The 27,544-nt window shown below is 40.3% G+C and overlaps 1 protein-coding gene and 1 long non-coding RNA gene across 2 annotated transcripts in view; one reads left to right on the top strand and one right to left on the bottom strand.

The window, feature by feature from the left end:
• Nucleotides 1–27,544, bottom strand: part of LOC122793400 — an 805,254-nt gene that overhangs the window by 642,412 nt on the left and 135,298 nt on the right. The window lies entirely within an intron of this gene.
• Nucleotides 1–27,544, top strand: part of LOC122793399 — a 178,049-nt gene that overhangs the window by 49,369 nt on the left and 101,136 nt on the right. The window contains exon 4 of the mRNA XM_044061374.1: nt 5,706–5,789. Coding sequence (XP_043917309.1) covers nt 5,706–5,789 — 84 coding nt within the window. The remainder of the gene's footprint in view (nt 1–5,705; nt 5,790–27,544) is intronic.

Below are 27,544 nucleotides of genomic sequence, written 5' to 3'. Positions count from 1 at the left end.
AGAAAGTGGACAATTAAACTGACAGGTCAACAGCTGGACAGTTGTGATAAACCAGTTGTATGAACCAGTACTAACCATGCAATACAACATACAGAGCATATGATACTTTAAAGAAGATATTATTAGTAATTGCAAGCAGTTGAAAATAACATTTCTCATTAAACGTTCAGATATTTACAGTGCTTTTCAGTGAATAGATTTACAATATTTACAGTTTAATTGCTATATTATTTACATTATCCATAGCAGAAGTTGCCAAAACTGTGTGGAAATGGGTATTAGCAAATATTTCTTTGTTCTCTACACTGTCTATAGACAAATAAAGTTTTACATTATGGTCTGTTTGTGAAGAAACCAAGTTTTCTTACATTATGGTCTGTTTGTGAAAAAAACAAGTTTTTTGTTGTGACTTCATTATTAGATTTGTTTCTGTCAAATATCAGCAACTTTCTTCTCAGTCTAATATTATTAATTCTTTGAGGAGACATTATATCAAATCTACATACCCATGACCAACACAATTCTCTCTCAAGTACACCCATTTTTTTCTGTAAAGCTATACACCCACAGCTTGACCAAACAAATAGAAGGACCATGAATAACAATTTTGAAATTCTTGATGCTTGGCTCCATATTCACCCTGTTTGACATCCCTTCATTCACTAAAACCTTGATCGATCTCAACAATATTCTTTCTCCTTCTCTCACTGACACATACAATACATTTAGTAGAGATCACACCAACCCACATGTATGGGGTGGAACTTTGCTATTTCGTTAAAATAAAACATAAATGCCTGCATTCATTCAAACGTATTACCTCAGTTTGTCTTTCACCACCTCTTATCCAACAGTGCTACCTCAAAAACAACTTCTTTCTACTTGGTAGTTTAAATCTTAGATTGCTAAATCCTGTAAAATACAAATGATAGAACATTTCAGCCCTACACAATCTCATACATTTTGTGAAATAGCCCACACATCTAACAACTGTCATCGTATTTCACTCCCTCTTGGAACTCATTGTTGTTAAAATTCTAATTGAAGTTCCTCCATTTCATTTTTTTCGCCACATTCAAGACCACTGTCCTATCCGTTCACTGTAGGATTTCCAAAAGCCCAACACACTGCCTATTTGATTTTACCACTCCCAAGAAAGGACCTAGAACTTTTCCACCATCTTAATCAGTAACTGTCTTTAGAATCTATTACCAACCTTATTGATCCTCTTACATTTTAATAGCAGATTAATTCCTCTTGAAAATTCACTTTAGAAATAATTGTAACCACTGGCTCAGTTTTGAAATATAGCCATCAGATGCATAACAGAAGCAAATGCTGGCACTTCTATAAAGGTACAGAACTGGGCAGTCTCAAAACCTTTTTTCATATACTTAAGCATGAAATATATATCATTGTCAAAACTGCAGAAGCACCTACTACAAAACACGACAAACTAATTTTTTAAAAAGCAAAAATTATTTTGGAAAAAAAGACAAAGGAAATGTACTAGGTCACAATAATTGCCTTACTTCCTGTCACTCTGCCCTGTTCTCCAGCTTGCTAGTTAACTACTTTACTGGTGTAACTGTTTCACCCTTTCTTCCTAACTTACACAACATCCCTTCTGCCAGTAATCCCTTTCCACTCCCATCACTGTCCCTCAGCCTTTTTCCCTGGAAGCTGTCATCCTGACCTTTCTAGAGATCTGCATAGATTCTCCTTCATAATCATTGCTAAAAACTGGGCTTATGAACTACAATCTTCACTTTCTGATTCCTCTCTTTATTATACACCCTACATTTCTAAAGAAGGCATCAGTGTATTTTCCCTACTGTATTATATGTCTATATCTAATCTATATATGTGTGTGCATGTGTGTATATATAAATCATTATTATCATTATCACTAAACTAGGTATAAATCCCTATGTCACAAGATGGGTTGCCAACTGGCTCACTGACAGAACCCACACTGTGAAAGTAGCAGACTCCAAATCCGACTTCAGACCAGTGACAAGTGGAGTACCACAGGGTTCAGTCCTGGGTCCTCTCCTGTTTGGTATCTACTTCTCTGAAGTACAGGCTAACACAGAAGGTCTTTGGCTAACAAAGTTCGCAGATGACTGCAAACTAGGAGCCATAATTGAAACTCCGAATGATGTGGATATCCTACAAAAGGGCCTCACTGAGACAGATGCCTGGTGTCAAAGATATGGTCTCAAGCTCAATGTCAAAACGTGCATTGTCATCCCCTTTGGTAAAAACTCTGCACCCATGAACTACAACATAGGCGGTAGTATACTTAACACTGAAAGTGTGATAAGAGACCTTGGGACACAGGTGGACAGTAGTCTCTCCTTTGATAATCACATCGCCACAGTAGTCAGGAAATCCTTCTACGTGACACACCTCATCACAAAAGGTTTCTCTTCCAGAAAAAAAGAGGTCATTGTTCCCCTCTACTCATCACTCATTAAACCCATTATAGAGCCAACGCCCCTTTGGGTATGTACCTCACAAGACATCTACAACAACTGGAAAGGCCACAGAAAAACCTCACAAAGAAGATTACCGGCCTCAAACAGATGCCCTACGCAGACTGTCTCAAAAAACTCCAGCTTTACTCCGTCGCATATCGCCTACTCAGAGGTGATCTCTGCCTAATATACAAAGCTATGTCAAACCCAGAGCTGTTGGACATGCTCCACATAAAGAAATCCCAATCCCTCCGAGCTACACACTCTAGGGACCTAAACCTTGTCACCACAATAAATAGAACATGCCGGAGAGATAGATTCCTGTCCCAGAGACTTCCCATACTCTGGAATAAACTACCTACCTATATTAAAGAAAGCTCCTCATTAGCACTCTTCAAGAAAAATCTTGATGATTGGATGGGAAATAGGAAATTCACCCCGGGGATCACTTCTGTGGCTCTGCTCGACAGTGGCACAGGAAAATAATTTTCTTGGGTGGTAAAAGCCAAGGTACCTTTTTGGCTGGGCTTGTATAGGCCCCAGGGCTGATAGCCTAGTACCTACCTATGAACCTATATATATATATATATATATATATATATGCACACACACACATACACACACACACACACACACACACACACACACACACACACACACACACACACACACACACACACACACACACACACACACACACACACACACACACACACACACACACACACACACACACACACACACACGCACACATGTATTGTCATGATTTATCTTTAACGGCCAAGTCAACATCATCCCAAACTGTAAACCAGTCAGCCATAAATAAAGAGTTTGCAAGCAAACAATAGCTATTAGACAAGCCCAGGCAGCAATTTATCACACAGTTCTGTTATACGGGTAACTTAAATCTGAACTCAAATGCCTTCTCAGTTTTAGCATGTTTGGACTATAAACACCAGATGTCAGACTTGTATTACCTTCTGTCTAAGAGCTTTTGTTTAGGAAACATTCCAACCCCTACATATGTATCACATGCATTACATTTATTTAGGTGCAGGTCTAACCTGATAATTAAAAACTATTCGTCAGTCATCCACTTTGTCAGCTGCAACAACTCCCACTGAAACAGCTGCAGATTGTCCTGCATTATTACCAGTGGAAGAGGAACTGGTGGACATATTTGCACATGAGCTGACCTCTTATAAGTGTTGATCACTCCTACTTTCTTCTCACAATCTGGCTATCCATCTAGTCTCACTTTTTTCTGTATTCACTGATGACCATGGATAATCTTTTAGGACAAGTTTCTTTACCTTGTCTATATTCTATGCCATTTGGTGCCTCCCTTTCATGGTTGCTATTTTTGCATAATATGACCAGCATCTTTACAAAGTTGACATTACTGCTGCCATAAATAGTTTTCTCTCCATTCTGGTCAGCCTAGGCACTAGACCTTCTATACGGAGCTCTTCACTGGAAGTTGATCTAACACAATGGTTTCCACAAAGTACTGTCAATTTTAAATGCTGGAGCTTTATTATCCAGTCATTGCATATTTCAAGTATGTTACGCACCATCTGTAATCAGGACAATGGCCACAACATCTGCAGCTGGTGTTTCTTGCATCATCTCCTGACTCAACTGACATTTTCTGGATTTGTACACTGTGGAGTACCCCATTGCCAAGAGTAGAGGTATTTCCTTATTGTCCTAGTAGGATTTTAAGTACTACTGCAGGTCTTTGCTATGAAAATGCCTTAATCTCAATTAAGTGTGTGTACTCAATAAAATTAAATAAATGTGAATAACTGCATATGTAATATAAATATTATGTTTAGACACCAGAGAGACCTTGCTATAGCATCATATATTAAAGTGAAAATGGAATATTTTCACATTCACAACACTATTACAAAGACCGCTTTATGAAAGAAATTCTAAATGGCTGTTCTGTATATACCTAAGTATAATATACTATTAAGAACCATGTATAGCAATTAGCTACTGGAAGATTTGCTTCTATATGCTAAATTTGTCTTGCAGTTTAGCTGAGAGGGCTAAGACTATAAGCTGCTACCAAGTTCTGTTCTGTAGTATTGATTTTGATTCCTTTTGCCTTGATCTGCAAACATCATGACTTTAATTTACATAACCCAACAGCACTCCCAACAACCCCTGAAATGAGATACTTAGATGTCCAATAGTGAGCTTACCCTTTTAGGATATGAATACAGCATTTATTACGATATTTTTCAGTAACCTAGTTTACTGGCAATATCTTTACATACTATATGGATTTGGACAAAAATTAATAAATAAACAGAGCTTATTCATTTATTTTATCTGTAGCTGAATTCAATCATTTACACTTAGTTATTATATCTGTTCATCTGCATAAAATGTGCTTATCTGCATAAAGCAGTTGTCGTAATTGTACTACTTAGCCAGATTTTTATTTTGAGCTTTACCTAGCTAAACTTGTCAGGTAATCAAACATGAATAAAGAACAAACAAACAATTTGTCCAGTCCAGTGGAGAGCAGTGGGGGTGGGCATTATCTTCTAGTACCTGAGAAGCTGGATGAAAGATAAAAGCAAACAGCTGTGATTGCAAGTGGTGTATCTATGGAGAAGTCTGTAATCACTGAAGTGTCAGAAGGTCCAGTGCTGCATCCAGTCCTGTTCAGCATGTTTGTATTCAGAATAATTGCAAGTGAAGAGAACAGGACAGAGTGTATAATGACATGTGCAAAGAAATGACAGATGGTCTGTTACAATGACGGATGACATTGGAAATGATGAACATTTTGGAGAAAAGAATGGAACATTGAAATTAATTATTCATGTTATTAGTGGACTGGTAAGCAGATGTAGGGATGACAGAATGAAATCAGGTAATGCAGGCATCCTTGATAGGAATCAGAAGGTAAATGGTTTGAGTCTGACTTACAGAAATAGTTAATAACAGAGAGAGAAATTCAGCACTGCAGTTATCTGCTAGAAACACTGGTCCTGGTATGGCTCAACGGAGGGACTTATGGGAATGAATGAATGCTGGGGATAGGGAACTACAACTGAATGGGCATTAGCTGCAACAGTAAATACAGCTAGCCATTGGTCTACTGTAACCATTTTAAACTATTTCATATTTCTTCTGAACCATTTCCTACTAATGCTTGTGTAGTATCAGGCTTCATCTGATTGACTGTTTTGCTTTTCATTTAAGTATCCCCCAAGAAACCTAAGAGCTGGACGTGGCACTGGAACATTTTCAAATATACCAGCAAAGCAACGACCACAAATTTTCCAGGTACATTCTACAAGCTCGATATTATGTAAAACCACTTAAGACATAATATGCATTCTCTGCTAAATCGTAGATAATGTGAGATCTTTTTAATGTTATTTGAACCATGAACATTAGTTTTTATAATGCTGTGCTAGGAGGTGTTTAAACAAAGACATCACTGAGTGTGTGACTGTGTAACACCATCACTTCTGGTGTTAGTCAAAACATAACTGCATCACCGCAGTGACATTATTTAAGTTAAGTACTTTATTAGAAATTGAAATACTAGGAGGAATGTCCACCACACCCCTCAACCTCTTAGAGCAAGAAACCCGAACAACGCAATAAATAAAAGTGAGATAAAGGCCCAAAAAGAGGGACACGTTTTAACTATTGCTCTTACAAACTTAGAAAGTTGACAGAATAACAGGTTTTGCATTATCATGAATTTCCTGAAGGGTATGAAGTCAGAAACTCAAATATCTGTCATTATTTTCTAACTTCAGTCTTTAATTTAGATTTGCCGCTAATTTGCCAGAAAACCACAATTTTGTGAAAAATGGACCAGAAGTATGAGGCAAAAATCTGGACCTTCTGCAAAAATCTGTACAGTTGAGAGGTTTGAATTTGTCCACTGTTTGGTGCAGACAAACAATTAAATGCATGTTAGTACTGATTAGTGTATCGTATGAGTTTTGGAACATTTTGTTGCTTCCAGTTTATGCCAGCTAGTTGGCCATTAAGCTTATGTTCTTTTTTTTACAATAGCTTTATTTGAGGCCCATTCACTCATTTATTCCCTTGGGAAATGAGAATCACAGGTAGTGAGAAGAAACTATGTCATACTCTGGGTCTGAAGACTTTCAGGCTTAAATCCATATGAGGAAGCTGCTAAATAATTCTGTGTCCTGGACATAAATTTGGACTGTATAACTTGCCTGGTTTAACCTCCTACCTTTGCAACATGATTTAGCACATAATAAACAAAATGGAGGTTTATTGTTTTGCTTTAGCCATTTGGCAGCACAGGTGCCTTTTTGTCTTTTCTGGGGATTAGGTAGTAATGGGGTCCTTCTAAAAACACTGCGGGAAGGGTGGAAAGGTTAGGAAAAATATTCCTCTAATCAGTCAGATTTCTTGGTTTAATGTTTGCAAAAAAAGAAAAAGCTGGACCTGTACTACAAAAAGATGTAGCCCTGTCTGCAATTCCAGCGATTGGAATGAAATGATTGGACCTGAGCACTGTGGCATTCCTCTCAGAGGATGGCCAATGACTGTAATTAAACTAGTGGACCTGGGCACTACAGGATATCACCTGGAAGATGGTAGTGAGCAGCTAAAGTTAGCTTACAGTTCCTTGGGAGGAGGGTATCTCAAGCCACCTGTGATACTACCATCTAAAGAAGTCTAGATGGTGGTGGGCAAGAGAGGAGGACAAGTTAGTCATAGATGCTTGGCCTACTACGCAAAGGTCTGTACTATACCTGGACAGAGGGAAGCATTCATGTCAGCACACACACACACAGACACACACACACACACACACACACACACACACACACACACACACACACACACACACACACACACACACACACACACACACACACACACACACACACACACCAGCACTGCAGGTTCTATTTTTGTAGTACTTTCAAAACCTGCTTTGGGAGGGTGGAAAGATCAGGGAAAAAAACATAACTCCTCATAGCTCCTCTATATTATGTCCTGATCCCTGGTCTTCTTTTCTTTCTGCTCTCTGTCAAGCATGGTGCTCATTTCTGTCTGGTTCCATTAACAGGACACGCTGGAGGGATAGGTACATATCAATGACAATATCACTTCTATGGAACTGTCTTCCACTCCAAATAAAGCAAAGTACTTCTCTTACTCTATTCAAACATAATTTGGTGACGGGATGAGGCACAGTAAATTCCTCCCTGGTTAAGCACCCATGTCCCTCCTGGATAGAAGATGTAAGTAAATATCCCAACCCTCTAGGTTTTTCATGCAGAGAAATGGGAATGTAAGGCTAGGCTTCTTAAGATCATCACAGCTCAGTTGCCTAGTAAGTACCTATGAACCTATGACAGGGACTACTGTAAGTGCTTTTGTGCTAATAGCTGATGATCACACTTGCTTAAAAAGGCAGGTGCTCTAACTCCCAGTAACACAGTCTTACGTAACTACTTAGCCCAAACAAAACATAACCCCATGAAACTAAATAGCTCTACCAGAGCACTAACTTTAATCCTAAAACTCCCTTGCAGTTCCTAACCTGTGTCTCCACTCCCTAACCCTGAAACTCCATTCCCTCTCCACAAACCAAAAATCAATGATCATTCCTTAGACCTAAAGCTCCTGTTCCCCTCTATAACTCTAAATTCTCCCATATCTCCTGAAATCTACAATTCCATCCCCTGTCCCTAAAGATGAACTTTGCTGCCACTCCCTTCCTGTTCCCTAATCCTGAAATTCCCCTCCTGCTCCCTAACCCAGAACTCTTCTCCTGCTCCTTAAACCAAAATCCCTGGCTTCAAGACAGTAAACTCGATAAAGCTGTTAATAGCATAAACAAAAAAACTATCTGGGTGGGCTGAATGGTCATGGAGGATTGTGGGTAAATGAAAAAAAATTGTAAAGGAAATGTTTTGTCATTCTTATAGCCAGCATAGCCATTTAAATGTATATAAAAATATTTTGCCCACAGATGAAATTCTCAGCAACTCAACAGTAGTAAGTAGAGAAAATTTTAAATCACTTAACAGGGAGTGCACTAGAGTTTGATGTTGAAGGCTGTGGGTTCTATTCCTGTACCATGTAGTTGGATTAATTTTCAGTACTGACACTTCAGTGCAATTTAAGTTGGGGGGGGTGGCTGCATTGCAGGGTGTGCCATTCTTCAGATGAGGAATTCAGTTGAGGCCCCATCTGCTTGAGCTGGAGGCAGCTCAGGTAGATGTAAAAGATCTGGGTTTATATTACGTGATTGAACAGTGAAATGTTCGAGCACGTAATAATCGACCCCTAAATATCAAACCGTCAGAATGTCAAATGGTCCAATGGAGATTTCTGTACAGTGCGAACATGGAAGTTTTCCATTGTCTGCACTTTAGTGCCATCTCAGAGTTGGTATATTTAAGTAGTGGGTATGTGAGGGGTGCAGGGGGCTTGCTCCCTGCTTAGAGCATTTTAATGGTTTGTTTGGGTGTTTTTTTTTTTTTTTTGCTGTTTGACATTACAGCATTTCGATATTTAGGGGTTGATTATTACGTGTTCGAACATTTCACTGTTCAATCATGTAATATAAACGCAAAGATCCCACAGCACTTCTTGAAAAGGGTAAGGGAAATTCCTTGGTGCACTAGTCAGATTTCCAGTAGTCACTATGAATACCACCTTGGGTCTCCCCTGAAAAGATGTCAGTGGTGTAGGTGGACTAAGCCTGTAGACAAAGTGTAAATAAATAATATTTTTTATATCTTGAAAGATATGCAAATGAATGCCACCCTTAGGCGTCCCCTGAAAAGATGTCATTGCCTTAGAGGAACTAATCCTGTCAACAAAGTGTAACTAAATAATATATTTTTATATCTTGAAAGATGCAAATGTATGACACCTCAGTCAAATATGATCATCCAAAAGTGTTAGGAGATTATGCAAACTAAGTACTTAAACACTTGTACTGGGATTAGATGTTGCACAATATGAAAGCAAATGATAAGTGTTTTTAATGCATGTACTGCACAGATTATTGAAGAAATATGCAAATTGATGTTGCATTGTAAAATCATTCAGTTAAAGTGAGCTTTACATTCTTTATAGTTATTTAGTTGTATAGTATATTATAGCAAGTCAAACTGAGCATTGAATCCAGCACAACATCATTTATCTTTCATAAACTCAGAAATAGAAAGAAAACAGAAAACAAAATATAGCATGAAATTATTTTCATTAGTTCTGAGGCTAACACATTTATTGGATATTTTTTCTAGCAAAACTTCTGAATAGTGTGGTTTTTCCACCATAAATCACAACTTGACCATCCCATACGTGAATTTAATATGAAGCCTGACACTGGGTACTTGTCCATCTAGAGTCTGAATTTACACTTAGGGTAAGGTGCTACTCTAAAGTTGTGAGCATTAGAAAAAAGCTGTGATTCTGAAGAATGCTTGCAGATACTGCAGTCAAATGAACAAGAGTGTAGTTAGACACTGGCTGTTGACACAATATACCCAGTTCCATAATATCATAGACTCTCTCTTAAGAACACATCATCTGGTATAGCCTGAATAGCCACAAAACCAGCTCTCTGTTATATCTATAGCTATATATATATATATATATATATATATATATATATATATATATATATATATATATATATATATATATATATATATATATATATATATATATATATATATACTATCTAGCGGTAGTGTGCGTGTGTGTGTATGCGTGGTGCATGTTGGGGGAAATACGTACTCCCATGCCAAGGAGTGCAGTGTGGGTGAAGCTTCCCTGCAAGAATGCTTTAAAGGTATAACAGTGAGCTCTGTATTTGCTGGTATTTCTTGGAATTATTGTTTACTTTTACAACTTTGAGACAAAAATTTTTGGGTCTCACAAATTTAGTAGGAGACCATGCCACACAATGCATTATCTTTTTATAATTTAACATACGTATTTTAACATGTAAAGTGTCTGGGGCTAAAGGGTGCAAACTCAAAACTCCCTATTGAAATGTTGGCAATGGTAATGCAGACTATAGACACACCGAGGAAAAAAACAAAAACTGAACATGCAGGAGAAGAAGAAATATCGAATGTTGCTCTGCTCCATTAAACTTGATTTTATTTTAGAGAAGCAGTCCCCCTGAACACTCTGGTGTGGTGTGGGCAATTCCCCCACACCCTATGAACACACACATATATATATAATATACAAACACAGTTTCTCGACAAACAGAAGGTGGAGCCCACTTCCGCGAAAGTTCATTTCCATGAAAGCCGATTCACTGAATTGGCAAAATAAAAAAAACAAAGATTTTAAACACAGTTTTGCAGGGAGGCACTGTGTTTAAAATCTTTCTTTTTTTTATTTTGCTGATTTGGTGAATTGGCTTTTGCAAAAGTGCACTTTCGTTGAAGTGCACTTTTGCGGAAGCGGGGTGTACTTTTCTTTTTTGAGATTATGTAATTTCAATAAAGAAAAGTAGACGTATATATATATATATATATATAGATATATATATAGATATATATAGATATATATATATATATATATATATATATATATATATATATATATATATATATATATATATATATATATATATATATATATATATATATATATGTGTATGTATGTATATACAGGTCTACTTGACTGACATACTTAAACACTGAAGCCCACATACCCGAGACGATAACACCGAACAGACCATGGTACTGAAAGGCAAAATATCATTAAGTTTAACACAGAAAGAGTTAGTAGGCCAGTATGGTGACCTGTGTCCTTTTCCTCACTATAGTGCGATCTCAGAGTTGGTATATTTAAGTAGGGGGGTGTTGGGCATGAAGCCCCCAGTTGGATGGGTTGAATTTAGTGTTGTTTGTTTCATGGTGGTGTTGGACAACTGACTGTTTTCCCGGTGTGAGGTTACGATGTTGTTTACGTTCAGTGGTCTGTTTGGTGTTGTTGTCTTGGTTATCTGGGCTTTGGTGTTAAGGTAAGTTGATCCACTGAAGTAGATCTATATACACACACACACACACACACACACACACACACACACACACACACACACACACACACATATATATATATATATATATATATATATATATATATATGGGTCTCCCTGTAATTATCGAAAACCCACTTTACCAAAGTTCACAATGACAAGACATTATTGAAAACTTAAGTTTTCTGAACGTGCACATCACCGGAGTTTTACTCTGGGAAAGGAGACATTTGGCCACCTGGTAAAAACATACACACCGTAGCATATCAAACCCACCCAAGTGGGCGCTGCACCCTCCCCACCACCCTAACTAAATATACCAACTCGAAGATCACACTATAGTGGAGATAATTGCAAATTTTCCCATGGTGGCCAAGTGTCTTCTTTCCCAGAGTAAAACTCTGATGATGTCCATGTGTGGAAAATTAAGTTTTCGGCAATGTTGTCTCATCATTGCGAAGTTCAATAAGGTGAGTTTTTGATAATTACAGGTAGACCCATACATTCATATATGGGTCTACTTTGATTCACTGAAAACTCATTTCACTGAATTTCAGTTCACCCTCAATAAAGCACTGAAAGCTCAAATCACTGAAAACTCTTTTCACTGAATTACATTTCACTGAATGTAAGTACAGTTGGGCAAATAAAGCATATATGCCCTTTTCGGGGGGGCGTAACCCCCCCCCCACCAACTTAGCTTTTTTAAAAATTTTATTTAGCATTTGTTTTATGTTTTTGAATCTCATTTCACCGAAAGCTGACAATATAAAACCAAAAGTAGGTGGGAGGCAATGCCCCCTCACATCCCCAATGTGGGGAGCTGTGCCCCTCCACTATATATACTAATTCCAGGATCACACCACAGTGGGGAAAATGCATATACATTTTATTTGCACAATAGTATTTACATTCAATGAAATGAGTTTTTAATGATTTGAGCTTTCAGCGATTTTGTGTGAATGTTTTGAAATTCAGTGAAATGAGTTTTCAGTGACTCAAAGTAGACGCGCACACACACACACACACACACACACACACACACATATATATATATATATATATATATATATATAGAGAGAGAGAGAGAGAGAGAGAGAAATATAGTATATAGCTAGTGGGGTTTGGCTTTAATGGCCTCAAAGTACCCATAAAATCTTAAAAAGTACAAAAGTCGTGGGCATTCAGAAGCCACGGAGTTGAAACACAATGGTATGTCCTTAAGGGTGTCATTTGAATGTCACAGTGTCAGTGGTGCAGCAGGTAGCACCCTTGCCTTTGGTTCTAAATGCTGCAAGTTCTATTCCCACAACTGATAGATCAACTACTGACACTGTGGTACAGCATAAGTAGGATGCTGCACTCCTGAGTGTGCTGTCCTTCAGATAACATGTTAAATTGTGGCCCCATCTGTTTGATTTGGTAATAGTTCAGGTGGAATATATGTATATATAAGTTTGTATGTGTAGGTAACCTAGGTAACCATTTGAAATGTTGGGACCTACTTGAGTGAATCCCAAAACACAGACACTGAATGGCCAAAGTAATGGGCTTACATATATCATGTCTGATATGGCCATTTCCCTGAATATTCCCTTTTCTCCAAAGTATGGCAATTGCAGAAATGGTATATATACATCTGAGGAGTGGAGGGGTGGGCTTGCCCCTACATATAGATATGAGGGGTTTAAAGGAGATGAACGATGTTCAAGATTTGCTCTTCTCCTATAGCTTCAGTCTTATTTTTTCTGCATGTCGGTACTCGCCATGTTGGGTACCGAGATTTCAATAGGGAGTCTCATGTGTATATATATATATATATATATATATATATATATATATATATATATATATATATATATATATATATATATTTAAAATAGATAATATAGGTATATATATATATATTCACTTTACATGCTCAAAATACTGAAATCTCAAATTTCAGTATCAGGAGACAGTAACGTCGCAAACACATAATGTCGAGATATCACATATTGAAACTCACTACACTGAGTATTCAAAATGTCGATTATTCAATGTGTGTGTTTATTTTTGCATATACGTGCTTCACATCTGTTCACCATTCCCGACAGTATAACGTGTAGTAGTAAAGTCTCTGAACAACTACTCTAGTTCAAAGAAACACTTAGTGAAAAGCTGCATATTCTGTGATACACAATATCCAACAGCATTTTCCGTGTATGGGTTACCACATCTTTAAAATCCTAGCAATAGCATGCAAGAACTCCTTAGTGGAATATATACTTTTATTGTTCCACACCTGCTCAAACTGGCTATGTCTTTTTACAACATGTTGTCGTTTAGGCGAAGGTAGACAACCACTAGCCATCTGAGCTTGAAGCTTCTCCACTCTTTCCTGCTACTGGCTAAAGTTGTCATTAAAAAAGACAAATCTGAAGTACTAGAACCTAGAAGGCACTTTAATTTACAGTGTCATGCCTCCACAGTATTCTGTGTTCAGGGGAGAAATAATGCACTCAAATCACAGATATTCCAGAAGCTAATTTACGTACCTTACCTAAAACATACCACCTGTGAAATATTTAATGAGATCTTTGCCCTCAGGTGGAAACAATTCTCTCAGCAATTGAAAGGCTGTCAACACCTCGTCTTCTGGTAGGAAAGCCAAAGCAACTAACAATTTCACAGCCAATTGAAAGGAGACGTCTGTGTTGTATAGCAGTGCTAAACCTAGTTGCTGCACGTCTGCCAGATATTTTGGCCAAAATGGAACAAGCAGCCCTTCGATATTACACCATTTAGATTAGCTCTAATTCTTTTCATGGCTGCGATTTCAAAATCAGTTAACATATTATTTAAGTTGTTCTCGAAACCATGCTCAGACAGTAGTTCTAGAACACACTGCCACATATAGTTATCTGACTTTAGTGACTTTTTGCTCATTAAACAATACAGGAGAGGTACAGACTTGTTAAACCCCCTGTACTTTAAAAGGCCATGGTTGCTATAAAGTTGATGGCAGATTATACTCTTGTAAAAGAACATACCAGCCATATGCCAGATGGTAGCTCTACCCAAATCATATAGGTTTTGGATCATGATGAACACTACTACCGTAGTCTGAGTGGTAGTATCCACTAAATGTTTTGCAATAAACACACCTGTTTTAGTTGGAAAGCAGTTCACATCAATCCCCTGTAACATTAGATTAGGCATACATAGAGACTTGGTATCCTTTCTGCGCACTCTGCCTATTTGTTGCAGCAAAGCTTTACGTGTTGGAAGCTTAGGTATAACATCTATGGAGGTGGATGTTAAAGCATCATCAACTAAGAGGCAAGGGGTGTCTTGGGAAGCCTTAGCTCTGAGTTTTAATTCAGAGCAGAGCGTATATAATTCACTTTCACAGGGATCTCCACTATGATTATATGGGACCAACTTCACTAGTTTTTGCCCAACTTGCAAATTCTCTGTGACAGCCCTACCTTTGCACTGCCATGATGACTTCCATTCACAGCACCAATATCTCTTGTGTTTCAGTGCCCACTCCAGGTTTAATACATATCCATCCAGTAACAGCACATCATTGCCTTTTTGAAAGATACTGGTTTTGTAAATTCCACTTTTGGTTCCTGGTGCAGGATACGTCACATTGACCATATTGAGACAGGTACAACATACATATGCAAACATAACTACTCCGTATTTATTGTTTTACAGTGCACAGAGTTGTCACATTTGTTATTTTAAAATTTGTGATAATGACTTTACAACATTATGTGTTTGCCACGTTATGGTCTTAAGATACTGAAATTCGAGATTTCAGTATTTCGAGCATGTAAAGTGAATCCATATATACATACATACATTTATTTGTATATATTGTACATATGTGTATATACATGCTTGCCGCCCCATTAGCATGATACGTCTGATCTGTAAAGCCATGGAGCATATTATTATTATGGATCTGATAAACAAGGACATAGGCAATCTCCAGGCACTTGACCCCACCCATTTGGGATTCCTCAAGGGCAGATCTTGTCTGTTGAACCTGGCTGACTTCTTTGAGACTGTCACCAAGGCCCTGGATAAGGGAAAGTCAGTACATGCAGTTTACCTTGATTTGGCCAAGGCCTTTGATACAATCCCTCACTCAGGCATCATCAAAAAGCTAACACAACTATGCATAAATCCCTATTTCATCAGATGGGTGGCCAAATGGCTCACACCACTAGAACCCATAAGTTCAAAATAGGTGCTTTCACCTACAGCAGATCTGTCACTAGTGACATTCCCCAGGGATCTGTCCTGGGACCTCTACTGTTTGGCATTTACTTCTCAGAGGTCCAGGCAAAGCCAAAAGGCCTGTGGCTGACCAAGTTTGTGGATGATTGTAAGTTGGGTGCTGTTATTGGCAAATGATGTTAACATACTGCAAGAGGGTCTCACAGCAACAAATGACTGGTGCCAAAGTCATGGCCTTAAGTTACATGCAAAAAAAATGTACTATCATACCATTTGTCAAAAACACGACCCCTACTGATTACCACATCAACGGTAACCCCCTAAGCACACAACCTGTGGTGAGATACCTGGGTACACAGGTTGACAAGCAGTGGTCAGAAAAGCCTTTTACTTGGTTCATCTCATAAGTAAAGGGATTGCATCCAGGAAAAAGGAGGTTATTGCCTCTCTGTGCTCTCTGTACTCCTCCTACATTAGACCAACAATTGAGTATAAGACCCCATTTAATGTGCACCTCTCGAAATACCTGTACCAACTGGAAAGGCAACGGAAATACCTCACAAAGAGAATCCATGGCCTTCAACACCTGTCCAATGTGGACAGGCTCAAATCACTATCAATCAACTCAGTATCATACAGATTGCACAGAGGAGATCTGCGTTTATCACCTACAAGGCAATTTTGGACCCTGCCCTACTAGTTGTTTTACATTAAGAAGGTTTGTGGTCTGTACTGTTGTGGCAGGATAGGTAGCTTACATCCTTCTAAGTTGGGAACTGTTGATTGAAGGCTCAGTGTCTGTTATTCTAAAAGTGTATTAGTTCTGGTTTAAGTACTTGGGCTTCAGGCCAGCCATTTTACATTAAGAAGGTTTGTGGTCTGCACTCTTGTGGGAAGAGATGCTGGACTCTGCCCTTCAGAGCTGGGAATTTCTGGTTAGATGCTTATAGTGACTGCATATTTGAACTGTTCCTTACTGAAATTGGTGTGCCTTGTTTGCTGTCGCATAAAGACTACAGGAACAGGGCTCAGTTTTGAGATTTTTTTTTACTGGTTAATTGAATAATTTATTTAAAAGCCTTTTCTGATTGCTTGCAATCATCTAAAGCTGTTTTAAGTGTATTTTTTACTGCTTGTAGTCATTTAAAGCTGTTTTAAGTGTATTTTTTACTGTTTTTGCCTTTTTAAAAAATTGTTTTCCTTGTTTCCCACCTTTCTAAGCTAGTATAGTCCAGTTTTCAGGCTAGTGCTGAATTCAGGGCTGTGTTACAGGTTTCTGAGATGCCCATACCTTACTTGGATAGAAGGATGTTTCTCTGTTCACCTGTGAGAGAGGAAGCTTTGAGCAGCCATCTGTCCCTGGAGGAGTGGCTCCAGCCCAGACGTTAGTAGTTTATAGGCCATTTTGGACTAATTTCTATCTCTTTCATTTCCCTGCTGTAAAAAACGTGTTTGCAATGTTTTGCATGTTCGGGCAGCTAGGGCTAAATTATTCCCGGCTCCACCAAGTCTCCTCTTCAGTTTTTCCCTTGAAAGTAGTCTAACTCTCAACCTAAGCACTTAAAAAGCATCGTACAGTCCAGCACTTGCTCAGACCTAATAGCAAGCACTAATATACCCTGACACTTGACTGCCCAGCAGGGCAAGGCTCATTATTCACCCCTCACCAACCAATCGACTAAGCAGCTCACCCTACTATTCAGGCATGACCAAAGGGCAATTTCAGGTTTACTCTCCAGTCCAGCTGGTGAACCTGGGTATCCTGAGGCAATGTTACAACTGCCTCATGTACACAGACAACCCTCTCCTCCTACCACAAAACATTAACATATATGAGAGATGCAATTATATAGCTAAACTGGTGGCTAAGCTCTCTTGACCCAAGACTAGAACAGGCAGTCATGAGTAGAAGGTTAACACTTGCACCACACCTCCAGCCTCACATAGACATACTAAACCAGCACTGGCAAAAAATACACATAAATACACAGACTCATACACGGAGGCTCTAAATAAAAACATGAAAAAGCATCAGAGACCTCCAAAGCAGACACCCAAAAAACCTGCTCCTCCCGTCACAAACCAGACAACGCATAAAACACAAAATCAGTGTGCCGCACAATCACAGCCCTTAAGGTGAAATAACATACCTAACACACTAGTAATAGGTGACTCAATAGTTAGGCACACTGACATCCCACTCACTAGGCTGGACAAGGAGAAGGTTACTGTTAGCTGCCTGTTGGGAGCCAGAATCCGTCACATAACACAAACACTCAGGTCACTCCAGAACAAGTACAAATATGACTCTGTCATTGTTCGTGTTGGTGTGAATGACCTGAGACGTACCTCCCTGGACTACATGAAAAGAGACATGGAAGAGCTCTCTGATCATGTAGCCCAGGCTGGTATGACCCTGACCCTGAGTAGCATCCTGCCCTCACCAAGAATGATACCGCAGTATAAAGAAAAAACAATCAATTTCAACAATTGGCTAAGCTTATGGTGTCATTCAAAGGGGATCCAGTGTCTGTCAGCCTGGGATGACATGCTCGACAAGTCTTGTTGCTTCGTAAGAGATGGCTTGCACCTGTCACCCCTAGGCTTTCAAATACTGGCCAAGGCTCTTGCTGCCCCATAGTGTCTTTTTTAGGCAAGGCTCAGAAGTCAAACCCACCTCCGTAAACAGCACAAATAAAAAAATAAGGGTTATGCTACTCAACGCCAGGAGATTAAATCTCAAAATGCACGTGCTCGAAGCACTCCTCAGTATGGAGAATGTCGACATCTGTGCAGTAACTGAAATGTGGTTCAAGGCTCCACAGAGCACCCCAGCACTACTGGGCTACAACTCATACCACACATTTCAGCCACAGGACATGGACCAAAACACAAAAGGAGGGGGTGTATCCATATTCATCAAGGATACCTACACCTCCAGGTTAGTGGTGAAGCATGATATCTCTGAGATCATCCATGTGCAACTAACATCAGACAAATCTGCAATGCAAATTGCGGCCTACTACAGATCACCCTCCATGACCTAGGACCACCACTCTGCCTTTCTGGAGACACTGGAAAACATAAAGGTTGTAACGAACACCCTGATATTGAGTGATTTCAATTATCCTACTGTTAACTGGGAAAACTACTCAAGTACAAACTCCCAGGTCCAGCACTTCCTGGAATTTATCAACTCAAATGCCCTGGATCAGCTGGTAAACTCCGCTACCAAAGGTGAAAACATATTGGACCTGGTCATCACCAACATGGGCGACAGGTGTTCCGCACTGGAGGTCAACCCACTACTGGTTAGATCAGACCATAAACTAATCACTCTGGATGTCCACACTACACCACCACCCCCAACCAAGGAAACCACAGTGAAAAACTTTTCTATAGCAAACTTCTCTTTACTTAAGACAGGGGTGGTAAGTTTAACAGCCCCCACGCTAAAGGATAACAGTGTCCAAGATGCAGGAACCTTTACAAATGCACTCTATGAGCACCTACAAGGATGCATGGATCATGCTACCCCTAGCAAAACCAAGACTTACTCCCCTAAGAGAAGGAAACCAGTCTGGTGGATCCCTGCCATAAACAGGCTATACAATAGAAGGAGGAAACTAATTCAGAAAAAAAAGCAAATCCTAAGAAGGAAAGACATCTCTGATCAGTATCAGTAAGAAACTAAGGTCCCTCATAAAATCATCCAAGGCTAACTTTGAAAGAAAAATAGCCAAGGATTCAAAAGATAACCACAAAACCTTCCTTAGCTATGTCAAGAACCTAAGTCTACCCATGCATACGGGAACCAAAAGTTCAACTGCTGAGTCCTACACTAAGGCACTGTATGAGCACATCCACTCACGCATGAATCGTCCCATCCCAAATAGAACCAAGATGTTTTCCTCCAAAAAAAGGAAGCCAATCTGGTGGTCCCCTGCCATAAACAAACTTTACAACAAAATGAAGAAACTATTGCAGAAAAGAGGAAAATCCCAGGATGCAAAAAACTCCCTTACCAGCATCAGTAAGAAGCTGAGATCCCTCATAAAGTCCTTCAAAGCTAGTTACGAAAATAAAATTACAAAAGATTCCAAAGACAACCACAAGGCATTCTATAACTATGTCAAGAATCTAAACAGCAATGCTCAGATCTGCTCTGAGCTACAACAGAATGGCATTAAATATACTGATCCCAAGGATATTACCAATATCCTGGCAGATCGATTCAGTGCCAACTTCACCCTCCTCTCACCCACTAAATTGCCCATCTCAATACTGGAAGATTGCCAAATTCCAGTAATAACGGCCACACAGGTAAAAAACGCACTCTCCAAAGCTAAGAATACAGCATCCATGGGACCAGATGACATCCCGGGCTGTGTAATACATGAACTACAAAATGAACTGGCACCTCACCTAAGTGTCATGTTTAATCATACTCTCACCTCAGGCTTCATGCCCACTGAGTGGCACACAGCTACAGTTATCCCACTCCACAAGGGGGGATCCAACTTGGATCCCGGGAACTACCACCCCGTCAGTCTGATGAGCCTGATCTGCAAGGCCATGGAATGTATTATCATGGTACTTATAAACAAAGACATTGGCAGCTTTAAAACACTGGACCCCACTCAGTTTGGGTTCATGAAGGGCCAATCTTGTCTCCTGAACCTGATTGACTTCTTCGAATCAGTCTCCAGAGCCGTGGATGAGGGTAAGACAGTCCACACAGCCTATCTCTACCTCGCCGAGGCCTTTGACACCATCCCCCACTCTGGAATCATAGATAAACTTACTAAGCTGGGCATTAATCCCTACACCACTCGATGGGTTGCCAACTGGCTTACTGACAGAACCCACACTGTAAAAGTAGCTGACTCCAAATCCAGCTCCAGACAAGTGTCAAGTGGAGTACCTCAGGGTTCAGTCCTGGGACCTCTCTTGTTTGGCATCAACTTCTCTGAAGTACAGGCCAACACTAAGGGACTCTGGCTAACAAAGTTTGCAGATGACTGCAAACTGGGAGCCATTATTGAATCCCCAAATTATGTTGATACTCTACAAAAGGGCCTTACAGAAACAGATGCTTGGTGCCAGAGCCATGGGCTCAAGCTCAATGCCAAGAAATGTATAGTTATCCCCTTTGGGAAAAAACATGTACCCGTGAATTACCACATAGGTGGCAGTACACTAAATACCAAAAGTGTGATAAGAGACTTAGGGACACAGGTGGACAGTGGTCTCACCTTCAATAACCACATCGCCACAACAGTCAGGAAATCCTTCTATGTGGCACACCTCATCACTAAGGGCTTTTCATCCAGAAAAAAGGAGGTCATTGTCCCACTGTACTCATCCCTCATTAGACCCATTATAGAATACAATGCCCTATTTGGTATGTACCTCTCAAGACATCTGCAACAACTGGAAAGGCTGCAGAAATACCTCACTAAAAGAATCACAGGCCTAAAGCAGATGCCCTATGCTGACCGCCTTAAAAAACTCCAGCTATACTCTGACACATATCATCTACTCTGAGGTGATCTCTGCTTAACATACAAGGCCATGTCAAACCCAGAACTGTTAGACATGCTACACTTAAAGAAATCCCAATCCCTCAGAGCCACACGCTCCAGGGATCTAAACCTTGTCATCACAATAAACAAAACATGCTGGAGGGATAGGTTCCTGACCCAGAGACTCCCCAGACTCTGGAATAGACTGCCCATACATATCAAGCAGAGCACTTCTTTGGCCCTCTTCAAAAGGAACCTTGATGATTGGATGGGAGAAAGGAAATTCACCCCGGGGATCACGTCAGTCACCCTGCTAGACAGAGGTCCAGGGAAGTAAATAGTGTGGGAAGAAATAGCCAGGGAATTGTTATGGCTAGGCTTGTATAGATCCTAGGGCCAATAGCCTAGTACCAACCTACAAACCTATGAACCTATAAGTGGCAACTCGCAGATATGCTCTGAGCTAGTGCAAAATAGCACAAAATATACTGAACCTACTGATACTGCCAACATCGTGGCAGATAGATTCAGTGCAAACTTCAACCCCCTCTCACCCCCAAAAGGGCCCACAACAATACCGGAAAAGTGTAGTGTCCCAGAAATCACAGACGCACAGGAGAAAATAGCCCTTTCAAAAGCCAAAAGCACAGTGTCAATGGGGCCAGATGGTGTCCCAGGCTGTGTCTTGCACAAACTACAGAACGAACTAACCCCCCACCTAAACACACTGTTCTACCTCAGCTTCTCCACAGGCTACATGCCCATAGAATGGTGCACAGCAAACGGTTATTCCACTCCACAAAGGAGGGGCCACAACTGACCCTGGTAACTATCACCCCATAAGCCTGACTAGTCTGGTCTGCAAGGCTATGGAGCGCATCATCATGGAACTCATTAACAAAGATATTGGGAACCTCCAAACACTTGACCCAACCCCAGTTCGGCTTTGTTCAGGGCCGATCATGCCTCCTAAACATGGTTGACTTCTTTGAGACAGTCACCAAGGCCATAGATGAGGGTAAGGTGATACACACAGCCTACCTTGACCTTGCCAAGGCTTCTGACACCATTCCCCAGTCAGGAATTATAGAAAAACTCACCAGCCTGAACACAAACCCCTATGTCACGAGAAGGGTTGCCAACTGGCTTACAGACAAAACTCACACAGTAAGAATAGTGGGCTGCAGGTCCAACTCTAAACCAGTCATAAGTGGTGTCCCACAAGGCTCAGTCCTGGGACCCCTACTGTTCAGCATATACTTCTCAGAAGTACAGGCAAACACAGGAGGACTATGGCTAACCAAGTTCGCCAATGGCTGCAAACTGGGAGCCATAATTGACTCTCTGGCTGACACAGACATTCTCTAAAAGGGCCTTACTGAGACGGACACCTGGTGTCAAAGTCATGGTCTCAAGCTAAATGCCAAAAAATGCATAGTCATCTCGTTTAGGAAAAACAAAACACCCATGAATTACCACATAGGTGGCAGACCCTTAATACAGAAGAGGTAATAAGAGATCTGGGGACCCAGGTAGATAGTAATCTCTCCTTTGACAGTCATATTGCCAAAGTAGTTAGGAAATCCTTCTATGTAGCCCATCTAATTACTAAGGGGCTCTCATCTAGAAATAAAGAGGTTATAGTGCTCCTCTACTCGTTACTCATCAGACCCATCATAGAGTACAATGCCCCATTTCGGATGTACCTCACAAGACACTTCCAACAGCTGGGAAGACCACAAAAGTACCTCACCAAGAGGATTACTGGCCTCAAATATATGTCCTATGCAGCCCAACTGGAAAATCTCTGACTGTACTCAGCGGCATATCGCTTACTCAGATGTGATCTCTGCCTGACTTACAAAGCCATGTCCAACTCAGAATTGATGGACATGCTCCACCTAAAGAAATCCAAGTCACTGCGAGCCACTCGCTCTAGTGAGCTAAACCTCACCACAACAATAAATAGAACATGCTGGAGGGATAGAATCCTGTCACAGAGACTCCCCATGCTTTGGAACAAAATTCCTAACTACATTAGGCAGAGCCCCTCATTAACACTCTTCAAGAGAAACCTTGATGAGTGGATGGGTAACAGAAAATACACCCCTGGGATCACTTCATTGGCTCTTTTTGACAGAGGCTCAGTTAATTAATCAATGGGGTGGCAAAAGCTAACACACTCTGGCTAGGCTTATAAATGTCCTCGAGCAGATAGCCTAGTACCTACCTATGAACATATGAACCTAGAGATGCTCCATATCCACAAGTCTAACTCCTTGCGCATTACCCACTCAAAAGGCCTAAATCTAATATGTGACATCAACAAAACCTGCTGGAGAGACAGATTTGTCTCCCAGAGGCTGCCCTGTCTCTGCAATAGACTTCCTATACATGTCAAACAGGGTACCTCGCTGACCCTTGATGAGTGGATGGGAAACCACAAATTTCTCCCGGGGTTCCACCTCTGTCCCTCATTGACAGGAGCAACAGGTATTGACTGAGGTTTCTTTTCTGGGGATAAACTCTTGGCTAGTCTTGTAAGGGCCATTAGCCTAGTAATCTCCTATGATCTTATGATCCTATATATATATATATAAAGGACCTTTTCTTCTAGGATCACGAGTAATTCATAATTCAAGGCAACTGAGTCTTGTGACCATTTACACCTTGCCAGTAGATCACAGATTCTGGTATTTGTGAGACTATTTGATTTGTGAATATACAAGATATCCCGGACCACTGGCTCCTTAATGGCACAGATTTCCCCTTCAGGAGTCTGTAAGATACTGAATAAAGGGGCAGTGCTTCAGTCTTTTCTGGTAGAGAAGGGCTTTTAAGCCAGTGATCTTCTTAGTTAGAAACTGCTGGGGTCTTTTTAATTTTTTAATTTATCTAGTGAGGTACATCCCAACGGGGCATTGTATTCAATAATTGGTGTACTCAATGCTGAATATAAGGGGACAGTGATCTCCTTGGAACTGGATGATACTCTTTTGACAATTAGCTGTGAGAGAGAAACTATTATCATTCTCTAGCAACACTTAATGTGGAAAGAGGTATTGTCTATGTTGTATGTTGTGGGGGGAGTGGTCTACTAAATGTGACAACATTGCACTTCTTAGCATTTAATGTGGGACCTGTTTTAGTAAACTAGGTATTCATGAGTATAAATTCTTGCTGAAGGGCTTGTGAATTGCAAGTGGGGGGACTTAGCAATCACTCCCAATTTACAGTCATCTGCAAACCTGGTTAGACAGAGGTCTTGGTTCATGGTATAAAGATCCGAAAAGTAAATGTGGAAAAAAAAGAAAACAAGTCCTAGCACTACATTCTGTGAGGCACCACTTATCACCTTCATACTCCCTAATGAGGCATCTACTTCCTAGTCTTGTGGTTACTCTTTTTTTGCCAGTTTGTCTATCTTACCACATAAAGGTCTATTTGTAATGCATTACGCTTGCTAAATATGCTATCATGGCAGAAGGTGTCAAACACTTTGGCCAGGTCAATGTATGCCATGTGGACAGAAAGACTGTTGTCACAGTCTGAGCTATCTTTTCAAAGAACTTAACAATACTCATTAGACAGGATCTACTTGTGGCAAAGCCATACTGATGTTGGCTTAATCTGGTGAGATTTTTAATATTATAGTCAGGTCAGTTATAATATGTTCTGTGGCTTTGCAAAAAGACTTGTCAGGCTGATGGGCCTATAATTCCTGGGGTCAGTGGTTGGGCCACCCTTGTGGAGTGCATCACTACTGATGTGTGCTAAACCTCCAGGACAAAGACATCGGCTAAACTCAGGTTAAATAGTTTGAGGAGTGTCTCTGCTAGGTTATAGATTTAGTACTGTTTATTAAACAGCCAGGTATATTATCCGCTAACATGCAAGAAGTATTGGTCTTGGAAAGCATCTTCAGCTCAGAGTCTTTAAAGATGATGGGTGGTGTGAGAGATTCAGGGATGAGCTTTGGATAGTCATCTCTGGTGTAAAATTCACAGAGATTTTATTTATTTATTTGTTTTGCTAGTGTGTTTGGGAAATAGCTGCTGGATCATATTAGTTGGTACCTTTATAAATAAGTTTAGAGTAATGTATGACATACAGTTGCTTATGAGCTGGACGACACAGAATGATTTTCTTACTATCTATGAGCTGGTCGAAGGCCAAATTACAATCTACATATATTCCCAAATCCCTTACTACTGGGTCAACTCATAGGGGTGTGTTATCAATGGAGGGGTGGATGACTTCCCAAAGAGCACTATAATGCATTTCTTCCTGTTCAGTTTTAATCTGTGGCTCTGATAACAGCCATTTATTTGTGTCAGTCCCTCTTTTAGGATATTGGAGTTATGGGAGGAATCTATGATAGCTCCCAGTTTACAGTCATCTGCAAACCTGCTGAGCCAGAGGCCTTCACCATTAGCCTTGACTTCTGAGAAGTAGATGCTAAACAGGAGCAAGCCCAAAAACAGAGCACTGGGGTTCTCTCCTGGTGGAAGTGGTCTCACCAATCCTGACTTCTTGGGTCCTATCTGTGAACCAACCAGGAATCCAGTGAGTTATAAAAGGATTCATGGCTAGTTCTGAGAGTTTGTCAACTATACCTGTGTGGGGTATTGTATCAAATGCCTTGGCCAGGTTAAGGTAGGTAGTGTATACTGTTTTTCCTTCATCCATAGCCTTGGTGACCCTTTGGAAGAAGTCTACTGATCTGAGTAGGCAAAAACTTCCCTTGGCAAAGAGAAACTGGAATGGGGCCAGTATCTGCAGATTGCCAATGTCCTTCTTGATTATTTCCATGATAATCCATGTCATGGCTTTTGATATTAGACTTGTCAGACTGATGGGTCAGTTGATGGTCAATCCTTGTGGAAAGGGATGACAACTGCAGCCCTCCAATGCACTTGTGCATAAACTGTTTTAAGAATGTAGTTGAAGAGTGCCTCTAGAGGTCATGCTAGGTCATGCTTGAGGCTATTTAAGAGGCAACCAGGGTTATGATTGGGGCCCACTGAACCACTGTTTTTGTCCTTAGCAAGCACCACCAGGACTCGCTCCATGTTGATAGTTGTGGGGGCAAATGCTAGATGAGATTTCACATGGGGTAGTGGGGGGATGGGGGAAAATTTAGAGCTAAATTTATCAGCTAGAAGATTTGCCATTTCACTCTGGTCAGGGAAGATTATGACATTTACCACAAGTTCTGTACACTGCTATGTGCTACTTGTAAGGTTCCACACATAGCTGAAGAAGAAGTCATGATTGTCCTTAGCCTGAGATGCTATCCTGACCTAATAATTGGCCTTGTTGGACCTTATTAGATCCCTTAATTTCTTGTTTTGTTGAATGAGAGGGCTCTTGTCTCTGTGAGAGTTGCTCTTTCTGATTTTGGCCATGACTTTTTCCCTTTTGTGATATACCCTGTTAAGGTTAGGATTCCACCAGTGGGGGTTTGTTTTTTGGTATTAGATTTGGGCCTACTTCTGGTAGGCATGACAGCATTAATACCTATAAACTTATTTTCAAGTCACTTCATTTGTAAATTACAACTATTTGTACAGGGTTTTTGTGAACATTTTAGCAGCTGTGTTCTCAGAGTTTTCAGATTGATTTTTATTTTGAGGGAACAGCTTTGTGATCTGACCTCACCAGTGAGGATGTAATACAGCAGGGTGGAGGTGGGGGTGCAACTGTCTCCAATGCTGTTGATTGCCAGGTCTAGTATGTTTGACCCTCTGTTTGGAGTGCACACTATCTGGTCCAGGGTGTTGGGTTGACAACATCCAGCAAACACTGGGGTTGTGAATTATAAGCAGTGTATGTTTCCCAGTTTAAAGAGGATTAGTTAAGGTTTCCCACAAATAGGGTGCTTGGTTGGATATTGTGCACTTCCAGGAGGTCCAGGTACAAGTTGTGAACTTTGTTGGTCATACCAAGTGACCTGTAGCTGGTCAGGACATAGTATGGAGCCTTGTCTATGGAGACCTGGGTGTGAATGAACTCTAGGACATCATCCTGTTTAACTAACCTGGATATGTATGATATATACACAAACTATATATATATATATATATATATATATATATATATATATATATATATCTCACACACACACACACACACACACACACACACACACACACACACACACACGCACGCACGCACGCACACACACACACACACACACACACACACACACACTCAGGCATAGGTACATATAAATGCTGTCCTCCTTGCGGCTTGTGCAGTAG

The sequence above is a fragment of the Protopterus annectens genome, chromosome 2.part0, assembly GCF_019279795.1.
Source record: "Protopterus annectens isolate FY-2018-M chromosome 2.part0, PAN1.0, whole genome shotgun sequence".
Lineage (NCBI taxonomy): Eukaryota > Metazoa > Chordata > Ceratodontiformes > Protopteridae > Protopterus > Protopterus annectens.
Note: the sequence above shows the minus strand (reverse complement) of the source record. Positions and strands in the feature narration are given on the sequence as shown.